The sequence below is a fragment of the Schistocerca gregaria genome, chromosome 5 (genome assembly GCF_023897955.1).
Source record: "Schistocerca gregaria isolate iqSchGreg1 chromosome 5, iqSchGreg1.2, whole genome shotgun sequence".
NCBI lineage: Eukaryota > Metazoa > Arthropoda > Insecta > Orthoptera > Acrididae > Schistocerca > Schistocerca gregaria.
Window position 1 is genome coordinate 545,294,589 of NC_064924.1, and position 22,456 is coordinate 545,317,044.

Sequence of the window (22,456 nt, forward strand, 5' to 3'; positions counted from 1 at the left end):
TGACTTCTGTGCTAAAACAAAAATATCACTGGTCAACGTTGGAGTAAGTACTATGTAGTATGTACTATGTAAGCGGGTAGTGGGAGAAGAGCTGATGGAGTGGATGTTTAGTGTAGCCGAAAATGGAGTTTCGTATGGAGAATATAAATATGCAACACTGCAGCGAAATCGCGATAAACTGTAGAAACTTTGCTATGTACCGTTTGTGGCATAACAGTCCCACGAGTGTTTCATAGATTACAGTTCTTGTGTCAATAGTTTTCTGTTTCGTTTTTGTGTTTGCGATGCGTAGTGAGAAAACTTGGTACAAAATGACAAAATTTCGACGAAAATACGTGGTGGAATGAGCATGATATGGCAGCTTCTTTAAAAAGAAATAGGTCGCGTAGGAGGATAGCCGCATTGACATTCCTCTCAAATATCTCTCTTGATGGTACACACAGAGACACAAACTTAGGGCTGTTTGCAAAAAATGATCAAACAAAAAAATGCGGTTTGGATAGGGAGGGTAACGAGTACGATGATGAGATTAATTTACAAAATGTGAACAAACATAATGTGTACGATTCTCTACGCGAGCAGAGGAAAACGAAGGTGTTTCAATCTCCAGGCCACCACGGAATATCACAGGAGCAGCTTTCAGGAAGCCCGGATTCGAGTCTAAGTGATGTAGTAACTTCTTCCAAGTGCACAGATAATGAATGTCAACTTTTGTCAAGAAATGAGTCATCTACCCCTTTCAGGGACAGGTGAGACGAACTTAATGCAATGTAATCAAAATAATGTCATAACACTGATTTCATCTTTATACAAGAAGTGTTGGCAGCTAAACTTATTTTTGTAATTAGTTTCAAACATGCAAAAACTGTTTAGTACATCTATGGAATAAGTTTAGGTTCTTAATAATGAAGCAAAATCTTTTAGATAGAGGTATATAGCTTATTGGATAACAGTTAAATTATTAAAGCTATTTTAGATATGTTGTTCAGCAGAAAAAATAGCAGTCTTTTTCCTGAAGAACAGGAGATAATAGTGCCCAATCTTGTGTGTAAGACAATAGGAAGAATATCAGGTCCTCCATGTACATATACGGATTTTTGGATAGTGACATTTAATACAGCTATATTTGTATCTGCCAAGAAATTCAAGAATTATTCACTGCCCTATTTAATGTTGCAGGAAAGTTCTTGTAGAATGCAAATACTTTCGGGTTAAAGAAGACCACTCACCGAAAATCAGAAGCATTGATTTGTCAGTAGGCACATGCAAAAGAAAGAAAAGTTACTATCTTTCAGAGTTATATTTTGATGAAGTACAGAGAGGAGAAGGGAGGGGCGTATTGAGGGGGGGAGGGGGAATATATTCTCTCTCTCTCTCTCTCTCTCTCTCTCTCTCTCTCTCTCTCTCTCTCTCTCTCTCTCTCTCTCTGTGAGACCAAAAGTATCCCAACACCTTGCTGAAAATGGCTTAAACATTCGTGATGCCCCTCTGTCGGTAATGTTGTAATTCAATATGGTGTTGGCCCACCCTTAGCCTTGATGACAGGTTCAAATCTCACAGGCATACATTCAGTCAGGTGCTGCAATGTCTCTTAGGGAATGGCAGCCCGTTCTTCACGGAGTGCTGCACTGAAGAGAGGTATTGATGTTGGTCGGTGAGGCCTGGCACGAAGTCAGTGTTCCATAACATCCCAGAGGTTTTCTTTAGTATTCAGATCAGGACTCTGTGCAGGCCAGCCCATTACAGGGATGTTATTGTCATGTAACCACTCCACCACAGGCCGTGCATTATGAACAGGTTATCAGCTGTGTTGAAAGATGCAATCACCATCCCCAAATTGCTCTTCAACAGTGGGAAGCATGAAGGTGTTTAAAACATCAATGTAGGCCTGTGCTGTGATAGTGCCATGCAAAATGAGGGGTGCAAGCCTTCTCGATGAAAAACACGACCACACCATAACACAACCTCTCCTGAATTTTACTGTTAGCACTACACACTGGCAGATGACATTCACTGGGCATTAGTCATATCCACACCCTACCATTGGATTGCCACCTGTCATAGTACTTACAGTGAATCCCGGTGCAGTTTGGAACTTCTGTGTGATGGTATGGATAGATGTTTGCCAATTACACATTACAACTCTCTTCAGCTGTTGGCGGTATGTCAGTCAAAACATGAGGTCGGCCTGTACACTTTTGTGCTTTGTGTCCCTTCACGCTTAACATTGTTGTTGTTTACGTTTTCAGCACTGAGACTTGTTCGATGCAGTTCTCCATGCTACTGTATCCTGTGCAAGCTGCTTCATCTCCCAGTTCGTACTGCAGCCTAAATTCCTTCTGAATCTGCTTAGTGTATTCATATCTTGGTCTTCCTCTACGATTTTACCCTCCACGCTGCCCTCCAATACTAAGGCCAGAATCTCCACCTTATCCACAAATGCAGAGCTTGTAGGTAATGATGGTGTGGGTGCCACTGCAATTCCTGTGGTCTTGGGAATCTTCTTTTTGGATTTCTCTTTCTGGTCCTTGAGTTTCCCTGGCTGGGAGGACTTCACTGATTCAGTCTCCGGGACTGAGGATGAGTGTGAAGCCCTATGACCAGCTGCTTTAGGGCTCTTCAGCCACTGGTAGGTGTCATTTTTCCCACTAGAAGAAACCTGGGGAGTGATCCAAGGGACCCCTTCCTAGCAAGAGGAGCTGAAGAAGACCTATGCTTCTCCAGCACAGAAGTGGGGACTGATATCCCCGATGGTTGGGTGGGGGGGGGGGGGGGGTTTGGTCATGAAGTAGGTATTGCAGCAGCAACAGGGCAGGTGTAGTTTTCTGATTATGAGAGGTGGCTGGGGTTGGCGGAATAGATGGGACTAGAACTGTTGTAGCGGCGGCGTAAGACGATGTCATACGTACAGTATGTAGGCATTCAAATTTCCTCATAGCCTCAGTGTAGGTCAGTTGGCCCAGGGTCTTGTACTCCATGATTTTCCTTTCTTTCTGGAGAATCCTGTAGTCAGGCGAGCAAGACAAATGGTGCTCTCTGTGTTTGACACAGCTGGGAGGCAGAGTAAATGGAGTATTGGGATGTGAAGGGCATCCGCAATCTCGACATGTGACGCTGGAAGTACAGTGGGAAGACATATGGCCAAACTTCCATCATTTAAAGCACCACATTGGGGGAGGGATATAGTGCTTTACATGAAAGTGGTAGAGCACCACCTTGACCTTCTCGGGTACTGTATCACCCCCCCTCGCCCCCCTCAACCATTGGGGATATTAGTCCCCACGTCTGCGCCAGAGAAGCATAGGTCTTCTTTGGCTCCTCTCGCTAGGAACGGGCCCCTTGGATCACTCCCTTCCCAGGTTTCTGCTAGTGGGAAAGATGACTCCTGCCAGTGGCTGAAAAGCCCAAAAGCAGCTGGTCATAGGGCTTCACACTCATCCTCAGATCCGGAAACTGAATCATTGAAGTCCTCCCAGCCAGGGAAACCCAAGGGCCAGCAAGAGAAATCCAAAAACAAGATCCCCAAGACCACGGGAATTGCAGTGCACCGACATCATCACTACCTACAAGATCTTCATTTGCGGATAAGGTGGAAATTCTGGCTTGAGGACCTAGATCTCGCCATATCCTCAGACAGGCAATAAGTTGGTGGTAGCAGGTGACCTTGAGGTGTAAACTGCCTCATTGAATGTTCTATGCCTTCAGTCTCACAATGACATCATCCTCTAGTGGAATTGGGGCGGATTTCTTCCACTGCCTGTCTGAGCTATAGCAACTGTTAAGTTTTACATCTGCTTTCTGAATTGCCCTGTAGGGAACCTGGTTCCTGGCAGTGCGGACCCCTGTCCTCTGCGGTTTTAAGGGGTATTACAGGAACCGTAGCAACTATAATAGGGTGTCCGGTGGAGTTTGTGCTCATGTACTAAAATCAGTCTGTAGTGAAACTGTGCGCCTTCAAACCCCTCTTGAAGCTGTGGCTGCCAGAATAAGCACGACACAGGAAATAACTGTCTGCAATGTATATCTTCCTCCAGATGGTGCAGTACCCCTGAATGTATTAGTTGCCCTCATTGATCAACTCCTTAAACCTTTCCTACTTTCGGGAGATTTTAACACCCATAACACCTTGTGGGGTGTCACCATGGGTATTGGCCAAGGCAGAGATATAACTTTACTGTTTCAGTTCGACCTTTGCCTCTTAAATACTGGGGCCGCCACTCAATACATTGTGGCTCTTGGTAGTTACTTGACCGTTGATTTATCAATTTGCAGCCCAGGACTTCTCCCATCTATCCACTGGAGAGCACATGACCTGTGTGGTAGTGACCACTTCCCCATCTTCCTTTCACTGCCCCAGCATCAGGCACACGGAAGCCTGCCCAGATGGGCTTTAAACAAGATGGACTGGGAAACTTACACCTCTGCTGTCACCATTGAATTGCCCCCACATGGGAACATCAATGTGATGGTTGGACAGGTGACTACAACAATCCTTTCTGCGGCATAAAACGCGATCCCTCACTCTCTATGGTGCCCCCTTCGAAAGGCAGTCCCTTGGCGGTCGCCAGAAGTTGGGCAGAAGCAATTAAGGAATGTCGGCAAGCTCTACAGCAGCATAAGTGGCACCCTTCCGTAGAGCACCTCATAGCGTTTAAGCGGCTCCGTGCCCACATTCGTCAACTTAACAGCGGGAGCAGGAGTGTTGGGAGAGATGTCTCGACCATTTTGTGCCATACATCACCTTCCCAAGTATGCGCAAGGATAAAATGCATTTTCGTGTACCAGACCCCAACAGGTGTTCCTGGTGTTAACATAAATGGCGTGTTATCTACCAATTCAATTGCGATTGCCAAACACTATGCTCAAGCCTCTGTGTCGGAGAATTACCCCCAGCCTTTTGCACTCTCAAAAGGCGGATGGAAGGGAAAGTACTCTCATTCACTACATACTGCAGTGAATCCTATAATGCCCCATTTACAGAGTTGGAGCTCCTCAGTGCTCTTGCACATTTCCCCAACACAGCTCCTGGGCCAGATCGGATCCACTGTTGGATGATTAAACATATCTCACCTCACTACAAGTGACATCGCCTCGTCATTTTCAACTGGATCTGGTGTGATGGCATTTTATTATCGCAATGGCGGGAGAGCACCATCATTACGGTGCTCAAACATGGTAAAAACCCGCTTGATGTGGATTGATATCGTCCCATCATCCTCACCAATGATCTTTGTAAGCCACTGGAACGTATGTGTGTTGGCGGTTGGGTTGGATCCTGGAGTCGCAGGGCCTACTGGCTCCATGTCAGGGCTGCTTCCGCCAGGGTTGGTTTACGCAAAGCTTATGACAACCACCTGGCGACATCATATGCTTGCCACATTATACAAGTGATGTCTTTGAGGCCTGCTCCCGATTTTTATGCAAAATGTCCTGTCACTTCATACTTTCCGTGTCCAAGTTGGTGCCTCCCATATCTCCCACCATATCCAGGAGAATGGGGCTCTGTATTGAGGGTATCTATTTTTAGTGGCCATTAATGGTCTGGCAGCAGCTGTAGGGCTGTCCGTTTCACCTTCTCTGTATGCAGATTACTTCGGCATTTTCGTACTGCTCCACCAGTACTGGTGTTGCTGAGAGGCACCTACAGGGAGCCATCCACAAGGCGCAGTCATGGGCTCTAGCCCCACAGTTTCTGGTTTTTGGCCGCAAAGTCTGTTGGCATCATACCGTTCATCCAGAACCAGGACTTTACCTCAAAGATGATCCACTCACTGTAGTGGAAATAAATTGATTCTTAGGACTGGTTTTTTATGCCCGATTGACTTGCTTCCTCACCTTCAGCTTAGACAGAAGTGCTAGCAGCACCTCAATGTCCTCCACTGCCTGAGGAACACCAACTGGGGTGCAGATTGCTCTACACTGCTGCAGCTCTACAGAACCCTTGTTCAATCCTGCTTTGACTATGAGGATCTGGTTTATGGTTCAACGGCGCCTTCAGTGTTATGTTTACTCGACCCACTGTACCACTGTGGTGTTCCTCTAGCAACAGGAGCTTTTAGAATAAGTCTGGTGACCAGTGTCCTTGTGGAGGCCGGATTCTCTCCATTGCAGGTTAGGTGTGCACAACTCCTGGCCAGTTATGTTACACATATTCGTAGTTCTCCTGCACATCCAAATTACCGTCTCCTCTTCCCACCCACTGCGGTTCATTTCCTGAATCGGCAGCTGAGGTCAGGGCTCCCAATTGCAGTTTGTGTTCGATCCCTTCTTTCTGAACTGGAGTCCTTGCCATTACCACCTGTACTTCAGATCCATTCACTTACATCTCCATGGAGTACACCTAGGCTGCGGCTTCGGCTGGACCTGTCACATGGCCTTAAGGATTCAGTTAACTCCGCGGCTCTCTACTGCCACTTCATCTCAATTCTTGATATGTACTGAGGCCATGAAGTGGTTTACACCAATGGCTTGATGGCTGATGATCATGCCAGCTTTGTGTATGTCCATGTAGGACATATTGAACAGCATTCCTTGCCCGATGGCTGCAGTGTTTTCACTGCTGAGCTGGTGGCTATATCTCATGCTCTTGAGCACATCCATTCATGCCCTGGGGAGTTGTTTCTTCTGTCTATTGACTCCTTGAGCAGCATACAGTCTATCAACCAGTGCTACCCCTGTCATCCTTTGGTAGCGACCATCCAGGAGTCCATCTATGCCCTGGAATGGTCCAGTCATTCAGTGGTGTTTGTCTGGACCCCAGGTCATGTCGGAATCCCAGGCAATGAACTTACCGACAGGCTGGCCAAACAGGCTACACGGTAACCACTTGTGGAGATCGTCTTTTCTGCACCTGTGTTCAGTACTACGTCGCAAGATTTTGTGGCATTGGGAGACGGAATGGCATAACCTCAGTAAATGCCCTTAAGGAGACTACAAATGTGTGGAAGACCTCCGTGCGGGCCTCTCACAGGTACTCTGTGGTTCTCTGTCGGCTCCGCATTGGCCACGCTTGTGTGACACACAGTTACCTTTTGCACCGTGATGTCCCACCTTAGCGTCGGTGTGGCGCCCAGCTGACATTGGCCCATATTTTGGTGAGCTGCCCTCCTTTGGCTGACCTGCAGTGGACTCTTCAGTTACCAGACTCATTGCCATTAATTTTAGCTGACAATGCCTCATCGGCTTATTTAATTTTACATTTTATGTGTGATGGTGGGTTTTATCATTCTCTATAAGTTTTCGCACATGTCCTTTGTCCCTTTGTGTTCTTCACTCTAATGCTTTTAGGCTGATGTTTTAACGTGTCACAGAGTGACTGACTATTCCTTACTTGTTCTCATGGTCGGCCAGCCATGGTCATCTGCTCTCTTGTTTTTATCCCTTCTGCCTGTTTCTTGCTTTTCTCTGTGGTCTTCTTTTCCGGTTTTGTCCATAGTAGTGTTCTTCTGGTTCTTCCATTCTCCTGTTATTGTACTGTACATCTCCTTTCTTTTATTCTTTCCATTGTGTAATTATTTTACTGGGCACAAGGGATTGATGACTTCGCAGTTTAGTCTCTCCGCCCCGCCCCCCCCCACCCTCTCCTTTAAACCAACCAACAAACCAAGTATCTAATTTCTTTTTTATATTCTGTGCAGCTGATTTTGTATTGTGGCTGCTTTTAGCCTGCTCCGTTATTGAATCTAAATTATTAAAACTTCCTTTTAAACTTTAAAAGTTTCTTTGCAACTACTTTCAATCTCACTATGGAATTTTTCCAGTTCTATATGCAATTCACTGTAAGGTTTGTCTGGTTTCATGGCAAGTTTCAACAGCAGCTTAAGGTTTGCACTTACGGAACTTCCTTATACTCTACCCACAAACAGTTTCTTTTATTTTTGTCGCTCACTTCATCAACATTGTCTAAACAATCAATAACAGACACTTTTACCTTGAACTGTTGAGATGTTGAATTTTGCTGCCATTTGTAGTTACTGCTCATTCTTATAAACCAGTGCCAGCTAGTTTGTAGTTCCGTGCCACGATGGTTTGTTGACAGCTGGGCTCTGCTCTGATTGTCTGCAACTCAAAATGGTGTTGTCAGTGTTAGTTGAACTCTTTCTCCCACTGGTCAAAGTCCGTCCCGTAGTGGTGTGCACTTCTTACCGTACTTAATGCGATATAATTCTCGCTGCCAGATCACTGTCTACACATTGTGTTCTTTACAGTCTAAACAGAGTTTTAGTTCCTTTGTGCCACAAGAAAATGTGGTTGACTGTACAACAGTCACTTCACCACTCCAAATGAGTAGTTCAATGTCACCTTAATAATTCGTAAGTTAACTTTTTCATAGTGCCTCTACGGCATGATCCTCAATCTGCAGCACCTAAGGTAGCGATACTGACTTGATTCTCATAGTCCCTCCTTGATCAGTTCAAAGCTGAGAATCTGCACGAACATGGGGTGGTGCTTGTTCAAAGATATAGATGACACCTCCATTTAGATTGTACTAACACACACATTCATTCCTTTCAGAGTTTCATTATTAATAGTGGTGACCAGTTTGTCAACTAGATAAATTTATTAATGCACTGACTGAGATCAGCACCTACAATTATGGTGGCAACATTAATTGTTCTATTCTGACACAAGACACGTTTTACATTTACTGAAAAGTCACAGTTAACACTTGACACAATCCGGTAGTAATTTGTGATAGTATTTCAGTAATTCATTTAATTCACTCCATAATGAGCATTCCTGTGTCCAGCAATTGTTTGTTTCAGTGACAAAAACATTGCTCACTACCTGTCAATCATGACACAGTTGAGATACAGTAGAGTAATCACCCAAAAGTCTTTAAACATTAATGTTAATGTTGCTCATGGTTTTCACAGTTGAAATGTGCACAACTGAGGCATAAACCAACACTGAAAGTGCACGTCTTACTTGTGGGCTTTAGAGTCACGAACTGCAAATTTTGGATAATGTCTGACTACTTAAAAATGAGCATAAGAAGAAACTGTTATTTTGTAACCTACATCATGCATTAAAAATGGCTAGGCCATATTTTATTGTTTTCGATGAACTAGCAGAATTAACATCATTTTAGTTTATAGAAAATGTTGCTGGTTAGAAAAATACATGGATGCTAGTTCTTAGACAATGTAGATCCCCTTGTTAACTTATATGAGGACCATATTGCATATTATATAAATTACATAAAATTATTAAGTCACGAGTTAATTAATGCTGTTTACTGTAAAGAAGACATGTAAAGTTAAAGACATGCACAATTAAAAGGTACTTACAACAAAACTTTTGGCCACAGGCTTCATCAGTAAAACACACGCGCACACACACCATTCACACACACGAGCAAGCATACCTCACACACACTCAACCTCCAATGCCAACCTCTTGGGCCGGAATGCAACTATCATGTGGGATGCAAGCAGCAGTCTGAACAAAATGTTTTTTTGTTTGTCTTGTATATCGCTCTTTGCTGGCTATGCAAGTAGTCAGCACACTTCACTCTCATGTGGCCCCAGTCAGAAGACATTTCAAACAGTCCTTTTAACAAAACACACTGTGAATGTGTCAACTGTCAAATGCCTCTCAAAAATGCAGAACTCACTGGATGGTCTCAGATTTCTTAGAAGCCTCTTCATCAGTAAGCAAATGAGCACTTAACAACTACAATACAGAAAACTGCAATGATCAACCACGACAAAGAAACTACATTAAAGTGCAAGAAATATCTGCAAGAAAGCAAGAGAAATAAACATTATAACAAAGATATTAGTAAGAAACAACTTCAGTTGTTACCCTTGAAAAAAAGAAAAGGAATTTTTTTTTTTTTTAATAAAACCTGACCAATGTAAAAATGGAAGCTCTCCTTTCAAGAGAATATAGTACTACAGGTACTAATCAACAGAAAATATATCTAATTTTTCTGATTTGGCATTTTCGAAAAATAAAATAAAATCTGTAACTTATAAAAAAAAAATTCAAAAGCCAACAGTAAATGAACTTTGACAGATATTTCCAAACCGAGGACACCATTGTAATCATAAAGCAATTATCTTTGAAATAAAAAAAAACTTTAACAAAATATCAAGAACTGTTACAGAGATAGTGTTTTAAAAAATTTTCAAAAATTCGCATCTTCAAAATGGTGTTTGCAGTGTCATCTTTGGAGGCCTCTATCTCAGGGCAGGAATTTTTTTTGGAGAAAACCAAAAATGTGTGTTTCTTATCTGCTCATGAATTTCAACATGCTAAATTCAATAACATCCAATACCATGAAGGTAATGACCCTGCCTAAAGTGATACGGATTATGCCTCAAGGGTGTGGGACCTGTACCAGATAGGACTAACGGGGTATCGAATGTATACAGAGGAGGGCAGCGTGAATGGTCACAGGTTTGCTTAATCTGTGGGAGAGTATCACAAAGATACTGAAGGAACTGAACTGGGAGACTCTTGAAGACAGATGTGAACTACCCTGAGAAAGTCTATTAACAGACTTTCAAGAATTGGCTTTAAATGATTACGTTAGGGATATACTACAATCCCCTATATATTGCTCACACAAGAATTATGAGGATAAGATTAGAATAATTACTGCACAGAGGCGTTCAAACAATCATTCTTCCCGTGTTCCATACATTAATGGAACAGGAGGAAGTGGTTTGCAGAGTAAGATTTAGGTAACAACCTGTACCAAAAAAGAAGTATTATTGGCAGTCTCGTAACACATGCTGAATGTGTGTGAATTTGAACATCTTGAACACTTAAGCTGTGTTCTCAAACCACTCTTGACTGTTTAGGCTACATCCAGAGCAGTGAGGTGCTAAAAGAAAGACTTTTGTTCCATTTATTGCTAGAATACTTAACAAAATTTTACAAAAATACTTTGAAAACAGTCTATAAAAATTAATTCTGTTATTAATTAAAAGGCAATTGATGTCTGGTGGTGTCATATCTATGTCACAAAACGTGTGTACAAAAACATACAGGCCTACATTAAGAAGCAGTGCTGCGTAAACACTACCATTCTAAGTACAGATGGTGCTGTGGGAAGGAATATACAAAGCAATTTTGACAAAGCCAAAAATACATAAAAAAACTGCTGATACCATGTGTTTCAGTAATGTGTAAGTTTTTACTGAAATCAATAGTTAAGTTGAAGGTTATGTAAGCAAGTGCAACAGATATTATGTTAAAAAGTGACAGGAAAGGTGATTCACGTACATGGAGTTTTCAGGACAATATCATAGGAGAAACCATGTCAACCTTTGGCATCACAAATTATTTTGAACAGGGGTGGCAACAGTTTTTCTCTGTGCACCGTGACAGTCATTTCTCCACTAGTTCTTCCAGCAGTCATAGCCTAGCTGTGTATAGAAGAGAGCTGCAAAGTTTTTGAAGCAAGAAAGATTTTTTTTTTTTTTTTCAGACGTTAAGCTGTTGGCCTGTTTAGTTCATTAGATGGAGTATCTAACAAAGGTAGAGAAAGGTCTGGAGTTGATCATCCTGCACAAAATAGTGATCTGTTGGCAAGTTTCACCACAGAGCTTATTTAATCTAGAGTGAAATATTCATCTAGTAACCAATGTAATCATCAACACAACATTGACTGTCAGTATTCTAATGCAGTTAGGCCAATAGCTGTTGCTGTTCACTAGCCACTGACGAAACTGACCATCAGGATATAAAGTAAATAGTTTCCAAGACAGTCCTAGCCTCTCCCCTCTTTCCCTCTCAACCCCCTGTTGTTGTTGTTGTTTTCAGTCCTGAGACTGGTTTGATGCAGCTCTCCATGCTACCCTTTCCTGTGCAAGTTTCTTCATCTCCCAGTACTTACTGCAACCCACATCCTTTTGAATATGCTTAGTGTATTCATCTCTTGGTCTCTCTCTACGATTTTTACCCTCCACGCTGCCCTCCAATGCTAAATTTGTGATCCCTTGATGCCTCAGAACATGTCCTACTAACCGGTCCCTTCTTTTTGTCAAGTTGTACCACATATCCCTCTTCTCCCCAATTCTATTCAATACTTCATCATTAGTTATGTGATCTACCCATCTAATCTTCAGCATTCTTCTGTAGCACCACATTTCCAAAGCTTCTATTCTCTTCTTATCCAAACTATTTATTGTCCATGTTTCCCTTCCATACATGGCTACACTCCATACAAATACTTTCAGAAATGACTTCCTGACACTTAAATCTACACTCGATGTTAACAAATTTCTCTTCTTCAGAAACGCTTTCCTTGCCATTGCCAGTCTACATTTTATATCTTCTCTACTACGACCATCATCAGTTATTTTGCTCCCGAAAAAGCAAAACTCCTTTACTACTTTAAGTGTCTCATTTCCTAATGTAATTCCCTCAACATCACCCGACTTAATACAGCTACATTCCATTATCCTTGTTTTGCTTTTGTTGATGTTCATCTTATATCCTCCTTTCAAGACACTGTCCATTCCATTCAACTGCTCTTCCAAGTCCTTTGCTGTCTCTGATAGAATTACAATGTCATCAGCGAACCTCAAAGTTTTTATTTCTTCTCCATGGATTTTAATACCTACTCGGAATTTTTGTTTTGTTACCTTCACTGCTTACTCAATATACAGGTTGAATAACATCAGGGAGAGACTACAACCCTGTCACACTCCCTTCCAACCGCTGCTTCCCTTTCATGCCCCTCGACTGTTATAAGTGCCATCTGTTTTCTGTACAAATTGTAAATAGCCTTTCCCTCCCTGTATTTTATCTCTGCCACCCTCAGAATTTGAAAGAGAGTATTTCAGTCAACATTGTCAAAAGCTTTTTCTAAGTCTACAAATGATAGAAATGTAGGTTTGCCTTTCCTTAATCTTTCTTCTAAGATAAGTCGTAAGGTCAGTATTGCCTCACGTGTTCCAACATTTCTGCAGAATCCAAACTGATCTTCCCCGAGGTCGGCTTCAACTAGTTTTTCCATTTGTCTGTAATGAATTTGCGCTAGTATTTTGCAGCTGTGACTTATTAAACTGATAGTTTGGTAATTTTCACATCTGTCAACACCTTCTTTCTTTGGGAATGGAATTATTATATTCTTCTTGAAGTCTGAGGGTATTTCGCCTGTCTCGTACATCTTGCTCGCCAGATGGTAGAGTTTTGTCAGGACTGGCTCTCCCAAGGCTGTCAGTAGTTCTAATGGAATGTTGTCTACTCCCGGTGCCTTGTTTCGACTCAGGTCTTTCAGTGCTCTGTCAAACTCTTGATGCAGTATCGTGTCTCCCATTTCATCTTCATCTACATCCTCTTCCATTTCCATAACATTGTCCTCAAGTACATCACCCTTGTATAGACCCTCTATATACTCCTTCCACCTTTCTGCTTTCCCTTCTTAGCTTAGAACTGGGTTTCCATCTGAGCTCTTGATATTCATACAAGTGGTTCTCTTTTCTCCAAAGGTCTTTTCAATTTTCCTGTAGGCAGTATCTATCTTACCCCTAGTGAGATAAGCCTCTACATCCTTACATTTGTCCTCTAGCCATGCCTGCTTAGCCATTTTGCGCTTCCTGTCGATCTCTTTTTTGAGACGTCTGTATTCCATTTTGCTTGCTTCATTTACAGCATTTTTATATTTTCTCCTGTCGCCAATTAAGTTCAATATTTCTTCTGTTACCCAAGGAGTTCTACTAGTGCTCGTCTTTTTACCTACTTGATTCTCTGCAGCCTTCAGTACTTCATCCCTCAGAGCTACCCATTCTTCTTCTACTGTACTTCTTTCCCCCATTCCTGTCAATTGTACCCTTATGCTCTCCCTGAAACTATATAAACCTCTGGTTCTTTCAGTTTATCCAGGCCCCATCTCCGTAAATTCCCACCTTTTTGCAGTTTTTTCAGTTTTATCCTACAATTCATAACCAATAGATTGTGGTCGGAGTCTATATCTGCCCCTGGAAATGTCCTACAATTTAAAACCTGGTTCCTAAATCTCTCTCTTACCATTATATAATCTATCTGATACCTTTTAGTATCTGCAGGATTCTTCCATGTATACAACCTTCTTTTATGATTCTTGAACCAAGTGTTAGTAGCTATGATTAAGTTATGCTCTGTGCAACATTCTACCAGACAGCTTCTTCTTTCATTTCTTAGCCCCAATCCATATTCATCTACTATGTTTCCTTCTCTCCCTTTTTCTACTATCGAATTCCAGTCACCCACGACTATTAAATGTTCGTCTCCCTTTACTACCTGAATAATTTCTTTTATCTCATCATACATTTCATCAATTTCTTCATCATCTGCAGAGCTAGTTGGCATATAAACTTGTACTACTGTAGTAGGCGTGGGCTTCGTGTCTATCTTGGCCACTGTAATATGTTCACTATGCTGTTTGTAGTAGCTTACCCGCACTCCTATTTTTTATTCATTATTAAACCTACTCCTGCATTACCCCTATTTGATTTAGTATTTATAACCCTGTATTCACCTGACCAGAAGTCTTGTTCCTCCTGCCACCGAACCTCACTAATTCCCACTATATCTAACTTTAACTTATCCATTTCCCTTTTTAAATTTTCTAACCTACCTGCCCAATTAAGGGATCTGAAATTCCACTCTCCAATCCGTAGAACGCCAGTTTTCTTTTTCCTGATAATGACGTCCTCTTGAGTAGTCCCCGCCCGGAGATCCGAATGTAGTACTATTTTACCTCCGGAATATTTTACCCAAGAGGACCCCATCATCATTTATCCATACAGTAAAGCTACATGCCCTCAGGAAAAATTACGGCTGTAGTTTCCCCTTGCTTTCAGCCGTTCGCTGTACCAGCACAGCAAGGCCATTTTGGTTAATGTTGAAAAGCCAGGTCAGTCAATCAACCAGACTGTTGCCCCTGCAACTACTGAAAACGCTGCTGTCCCTCTTCAGGAACCAGACGTTTGTCTGGCGTCTCAACAGATACCCCTCGGTTGTGGTTGCACCTACGGTATGGCCATCTGTATTCCTGAGGCACACAAGCCTCCCCACCAACGGCAAGATCCATGGTTCATGGGGAAGCTCAACCCCCTACATACGCTTATAATCATATGCATAATTAAAATAAAAATCCATGGGCAACAGTGTATTTAATTATTACAAACTTTTTGAGATGTGTATGTGTCTTTAATGTATAAAGAATCCACATTATTGATTTTGAAATAGTTTCCTACATTGCACTTTTATTATTTTGATTTGCAATGCTCACCAGGAAGCAAATAACTACTTTTTGTGCTTCAAATATTACTCAGCATTTTTAGTTTTATGTGTAGTGGCTAATGCTCTCCCTCCCTCTCTCCCTCCCTCTCTCCCTCCCTCCTTCCCTAAAGTAATCAATGGTGATAGTTTAATGGCAACCTCCTATTTGCAGTTATAATGTTTGTTATAAATTTTAGCATGTTTATCAAACTTTTAGAGAGATTTGTTAACTGTTACAGTTGCTAATTCATTTGCCTGGGACGGTCTTCATGATAAATGAGTGGAGTGGCTGAGTAGAATAGTTCTGTACAGTGCCATGACCACAGCCTGAAGTTGCCGTAAGTGTATCAGTAGTTTTTGCACTCTTGAGATGTGTCCAAAGTTGGTGACTTTGTTAGGTCTGATTATGACACTGTTTTGCCTCTGCTGCCAAATCAAAGAAATTTATGTTCCACATTGCACATTTTGCTTTCTTTTGTTATCAGTTAGGTATGTTCAGTTGGCTCTTATATTGTCCACCAACATTTCAGTAACTGGCTAAAGCGAATATTCAGTAAGTTAGAAAATCATTCCATATTAATCATACTTCAGCCATCTTTTTCGTAAAGCCTCTCACTCATTTACTCTGTGGTGTTGTACAGTTGGCATTTTAAGTCTCAAACTGATTTTTTGATTAGGCCTATATTTAATTTGGTTTGTGAACTACTGTATTCTCTAGTTTCGTTTCGGAAAACTTTGTTATCAGGTGGTTGCATGAAATGCTGCAGAAGACATTATTAAGTATTTTGTTGTTGTACACACATGCGAAGAGGCTTGAACACTTTTATTTCATGCTTTGTTCTGAGATTGAAGCAGAATTGAGCTCTCTTTCAGACCAGATGTTGTGAAACAATGATATTGAAATTAAAATTATATATATATATATATATATATATATATATATATATATATATATTTCTCTTTAATACACGGCTCAACCTTTCAGATGGACCAAATTACTGCTTCTGGTTTTAGTTTTTTGATTCCAATTTATGTACAAAACATATTTGGGCTAGACATATAGATGTCTACTAAGTTACACATTGAGCGTTATATTCAATTATTTATAAAAGCAGAAAATAGGACAGAGTTAAGAGTTTTGTAAAAGAGAGATTGTGGGAGATTTTTTCAGGTAACTTTTTACTCCTTCTGTCGATATTCATCAAATCGATTTGCTGAGATTTCCAGTGTACACAAAATTGACTCTCTTTTTCCAGATATGGGCATGGTTTTATATTACAGACAATGACTTTGTATTAAGTGCTGCCTGTTGGTGTCTGAATGTCACCTGATTAAGTGAGGAAGCTGGGTTGCTTGTAATTTTATGTGGTTAATCATCTTAAAATCTGTACAGAAATATCACAGGGTGCCTATGACCTGGGAGATCTGGGAAAAACCTGGGAATTTTTCGTTGATTAGGTTTTCAGTTATTTTTTTGTAATTTTGAGTTGTAAAAGCCAATACTCTAACTAAAGGATCAGAGTAATACTGCAGCGTTAAAACATGAACGAGAACATAAAACTTAAATTGCAAAGGAAGTGTGCCATATAAAATAACAAAATGCTCGTTCAAGCATCTGCTAGAAGCAGAATGTGTCAAAGGCTTTTTAGTACCTTTTCCCGCTTCTGGCTACAGAAATGTTGCTGTTGGCTGTGTAAGCAGCAGTAACATCAACTAGCCACATGGTACCCGGAAAAATTTTAGTGGCGCGCCCAAGCTGCCAGATCACATGTGCACAGCAGGCCCGGACCTAGTGGGGGGGGGGGGGGGGGGCAGACTGGGTTATCTGAAGCAGGTGGCAATTTCGGAAGGGAGAGGGCAAATTAATATTCTTGAGGGAAAAATCCTTGTTTCTCAAAGCATCCAGCACACATCAGTCTATCGGTGATTTTCAAACGCACCCCTGCTGGTTTTTGAACACATTCTAAGTTGATTTCTGAATGAATTATAAGTTGATTTTTTGAATGCGTGCATATTGTACATGATGCCTCTGTCAGGGGAATCGTCGTCGTATCTAGAAACAAACTTTCCTGCACACAAAACAGGACGGGGCTTTACGAGCTGAGGGGAATCAAACTGAACCAGAGAATGCCAACTGCTGCTTGTTTATGTGGTTGATTCGGTTTATGAATGCTCAGCGTTGTTATAATTACTAGCGAAATCCATAGATTCAGACTACCTGAGTGGAAATAAACGACTAACAGGAGTAACAGGTAAGAAAGATTACATATTACCTTCTCAGTGTATCCAAGAAAGTGAAATTTTGACAGAAAATTTTTGGCCTTATCGCTACACTAGACAGGGCCAGTTGCAGTCCCCGGCTAGCAGCCGTTTAACTTCCATTCTGGAAGTAGTGCGGGAAATGCATTCTACAAACTCATAATGACGGCTAACCGGAGAATAATTTCTGGGTAACTAAACCGGTGATTGTGACAGGGGTAGTAAAGTTAACCGGAGAATGAGTTTTGACAGTGGTAGGAATAGTTACAGAATTAGTGATAAGACTGTTTGTTAGAACATGGAAGGAGAAGAAACGGGGACATCACACAAATTATGGAAGAAAATGACGATTCCAAATTTATACAAAAATTTCGTTCTATTTTTCACTCTCGTGCGTGAGAAACAGGAGCACATGAATGAAATGTGAAACTATTTCCTAACGTAAAGGTTTTTGCTTGTAGTAGGCCAAATAGGTATTTCTTATAGGTACTTTGTGAATTATTTTGTTGTATTATAAAAAGATCATTATTGCCAAAACAGTGTGTGTTAAAATTGCTGCAATATTAGAAAGGCCTCTTTTGTTTTATCCGGCACACAGTGACAAAATAGATGTAATCAGATCGAGAAACCACACCAGTCTTGGGTACTAATTGTATTAATAGCTTTTTCAGTATTAGACAGCGACATTTCCATTTTTCACCTAGCAAAACGTATGACGAACTTTGATAAGGTGATAGTTCTTTCACAGAAAGGTGAGAATGCCATGTAAAGGTGTAGCAAGATTAGAGAGAAAAATTGAAAGGACCTAAGGATTGAAGAAATGTGTACTGTCTTGCCTGTATCCTGTCTTTACTGGTTTTAGGTATCCTATATTTAATTTTATGTTACAAAGAAGAGCAAGTTATTAGCTAATAGGCAATAAATAGTCCAAATTTTCTGAATAGTACTTCTTCTCCTGGTTACAAATAATCCTATCCAGTATTAATTGCGAGGGGTTGGGCAGCATGTCAAACCGGCCGACGGGAAGCAGGATAGGCATTATAGGACATATTAATTTCCACTGTCCTGATATAGTTTGATGGCATAGATTACAAAATATACACCTTTGAGTTCGACAGAGCAAAATACAGTAACGTGCACTATAAGAATGTTGTTCAAAGAGGCGTGGCACCAAATAACGTGTCTTACATTTCCTCGAAGATATATGTATCGGACTCTTCAGAAAGATGTGCGCTACAAAATGAACTCATTTTTGAAAAGTCTGAGTTATAGTGGGGGGGAGGGGGGGTGGACGGTAGTCTCCACGTGACCCGTGTTTACATTTAGTGATTTTTTTTTTCCGTTTCCTCAAACAAGACGGATTTCTGTGGCTGGGAGCTATCAAGTGAATTAAAATATGTTCACATAATTACGGAAGGCTGAAGTATGTTATTTTAGTAGTTTGATTTTTTTTGACAGTCGAGCATTAATTGCCTTGCAGAACAATAAAGTTATTTTTGTCGGTTTGCTAAAGAAATTTGGCTTTTATTATGGTTTCCTGCGGAGGCAGTGAATTTATTTGAAACGGTGTGTTTTATTCCACACTGTTGGCTAGTTTCAACTGTTCGCTGCATTTCAAGTGCACGTTTTCATCTTCTAGCATGTATGGCATTATGCCATAACAAAGAACCAAACATGAGATAATACAGTACTGCTACACGAAGAAAATTTACGTCCCAAAAACCACACTGAATAGTTTCATTATCAGGTCGAGGCCTATGTCATTGGGAATCTGGACATACGAATGTGGCCTGTAAGGCGAACTATGCATTTTAGTATGGTTCACGAAATTCCGATGCCCTTGGAGTATCTTGTTTCTTTTATGACAAGATGTAAGATCTTCTTATGTTTTACTCGTACGAACATACTGGCTTCCTGCGTCACTATAGCTGCACAAGCACGGTGATGCCTCTATCTGGCGCTGTCTGGCAACTGCTGAAATGAATCTATTTCTAACAAGTCACAGGAAAATATTGCGAATTGTTTGAAAGCGATATTTTCAAAGTAAATTTCCTTTTACGCAAGATGAACGATGTGCGAGAATGTACAATGAATTTCCTAAATCTCTTTTAAAAATCAATACTTTGATGATGAGCCATTTAGAATAATTTCTAGCCCAGAAGATCAGAAATTTATGACGGTAATAAAAATTTTACTGGCGTATTCTTGTAATGTATCTTCAAGTGTAACATGCGTTAAACAAATCAACATTACATGTGAAAGCTTAGCTTCTCTTGTAGATTATTAATATTCGAGACAAATATTATATGCGAAAGCTTTTCTTTTCTTGTAGCAACGCTATGTATATTAATTTAAATCATTAAATTTTCCTGTTGGTGGAATTTTAATTTATACTTTCGTAATACGAAAATATGCAGCCAACGTACATGTTGCTGCACATCAAAGGTCTTTCCAAAGCGTGTTTTTCGCCCTGAGTTTAGATTTCTAAAGTGCCAGGAAATTCTACACTGCTGTATAAAACCATATCCTTTCAAAGGATACATTTTACAGTTCCGAGGGAAACTACACTGCCATTTAACACGGAAAGTGTATTTTCACCTGGGAGAAAATGAATTTTTAACCGACAGATCTGGGAATTTCTTTTCCTTGTCCGTGTATACACCCTGTATTAGAACAGTTATTTGATCATTTTAGTAATAATTAGGTTAATACCACAAACTCGTATAGCTTTAAATTCTTAACATTTTATTATAAGCTCCTAATTTGCTCACAATGTAAATGTCCCAACATCCAAATTCTTTGGGAGGATCAATCAGCTGGACTCTTTTGCCCTTCAAGTAGTGAATTTCGTTGGGCTTGGCTGACCATTTCCAGTGGACCCTGGATTTCTCCAAGGCAGTATTAGTTATCTGTGCCATTTATAGTTTATCCTCATAATTCACTGGGACAATCAGATCCACTTCCAGATTTTGAAGTCCCCCACCCAGGGGCCTCACCATTCTTCGGTGAATACATGCTTGACTATCATGGGGCCCCAGCCTTTGCAGCATTGCTTCATCTTTGTGTGCTGCAAACACACACTTTCTACATCTACATGGATACTCTGTAAATGACATGTAAGTGCCTGGCAGAGGGTTCAACGAACCACCTTCACAGTTCTCTATTATTCCAATCTCGTATCTTGCACGGAAAGAATGAACACCTGTATCTTTCCGTACAAGCTCTGATATCCATTATTTTATCGTGGTGATCGTTCCTTCCTATGTAGGTTGGTGTCAACAAAATATTTTCGCATTTGGCGGAGAAAGTTGGTGATTGGAATTTCATGAGAAGATTCCGTTGCAACGAAAAACACCTTTCTTTTAATGATTTCCAGCCCAAATCGTGTATCATTTCTGTGACTCTCTCTCCCATATTTTGCGATAATATAAAATGTGCTGCCTTTCTTTGAACTTTTTTGATGAACCCAGTCAGTCCTATATGGTAAGGATCCCACACCGCGCAGCAGTGTTCTAAAAGAGGATGGACAGGCATAGTGTAGGCAGTCTCCTTGGTAGGTCTGTTACATTTTCTAAGTCTCCTGCCAATTTAAGTTGTTCGTAATTATAATACCTAGGTATTTAGTTGAATTTACGGATTTTAGTTTAGACCGATTTATCGTGTAAGTGAAGTTTGAGTTCCTTTTAGCACTCATGTGGATGACCCTCACTTTTCGTTATTTAGTGTCAACTACCACTTTTCTCACTATTCAGATATTTTTTTCTAAATCATTTTGCAGTTTGTTTTGATCTTCTGATGACTTTATTAGTCGATAAACGACAGCGTCATCTGCAAACAAACCAAGACGGTTGCTCAGATTGTCTCCCAAATTGGTTATATAGATAAGGAACAGCAAAGGGCCTATAACGCTACCTTGGGGAATGCCAGAAATCCCTTCTTTTTTACTCGATGACTGTCCGTCAATTACTATGAACTGTGACCCCTCTGACAGGAAACCACAACTCCAGTTACATAACTGAGATGATATTCCATAAGCATGCAATTTCACTAAGAGCGGCTTGTGTGGTGCACTGTCAAAAGCCTTCTGGAAATCCAGAAATGCGGAATCAATCAGAAATCCCTTGTCAATAGCACTCAACACTTCATGTGAATAAAGAACTAATTGTGTTTCACAGGAATGATTTTTTCTAAACCCATGTTGACTGTGTGTCAATAAACAGTTTTCTTCGAGGTAATTCATAATATTCGAACACAATATATGTCCTAAAATCGTGCTGCATATTGACATTAACGATATGGACCGGTAATTTAGTGGATTACTCCTACTACCTTTCTTGAATATTGGTGTGACCTGTGCAACTTTCCAATCTTTGGGTATGGATCTTTTCTCGAGCAAATTGTTTATGTGGAGCTGATGCATCAGCATACTCCAAAAGGAACCTAATTGGTATACATTCTGGACCAGAGGACTTGCTTTTATTAAGTGATTTAAGTTACTTCACTACTCAGAGGATATTTACTTCTATGTTACTCATGTTGGCAGCTGTTCTTGATTCGAATTCTGGAATATTTACTTCATCTTCTTTTGTGAAGACAATTCGGAAGGCTGTGTTTAGTAGCTCTGCTTTGGCAGCACTGTCTTCGATAGTATCTCCATTGTTATCGCACAGAGAAGGCATTGATTGTTTCTTGCTGCTAACATATTTCTCATACGACCAGAATCTCTTTGGATTTTTCTGCCAGGTTTTGAGACAAAGTGATGAAAACTGTTAAGAGTATCTTGTATTGAAGTTCGCGCTAAATTTCGAGCTTCTGTTAAAGATCACCAATCTTGGGGATTTTGCGTCTGTTTGAAATTGGCATGATTGTTTCGTTGTTTCTGCAACAGTATTCTAACCCGTTTTGTGTACCAAGGAGGATCAGCTCCGTCATTTGTTAATATATTTGGTATAAATCTCTCAATTGCTGCCAATAT

The 22,456-nt window shown here is 40.7% G+C and overlaps 1 protein-coding gene across 2 annotated transcripts in view; it reads left to right on the top strand.

The window, feature by feature from the left end:
• The first annotated feature begins 23 nt into the window (after positions 1-23).
• The window catches only part of LOC126272073 (CDK5 and ABL1 enzyme substrate 2), a 152,337-nt gene continuing 129,904 nt past the window's right edge, over positions 24-22,456 (top strand). For both annotated transcript variants that reach the window (XM_049974619.1, XM_049974620.1), the window contains exon 1: positions 24-749. In XM_049974619.1, coding sequence (XP_049830576.1) covers positions 355-749 — 395 coding nt within the window. In that variant the 5' untranslated portion in view covers positions 24-354. The remainder of the gene's footprint in view (positions 750-22,456) is intronic.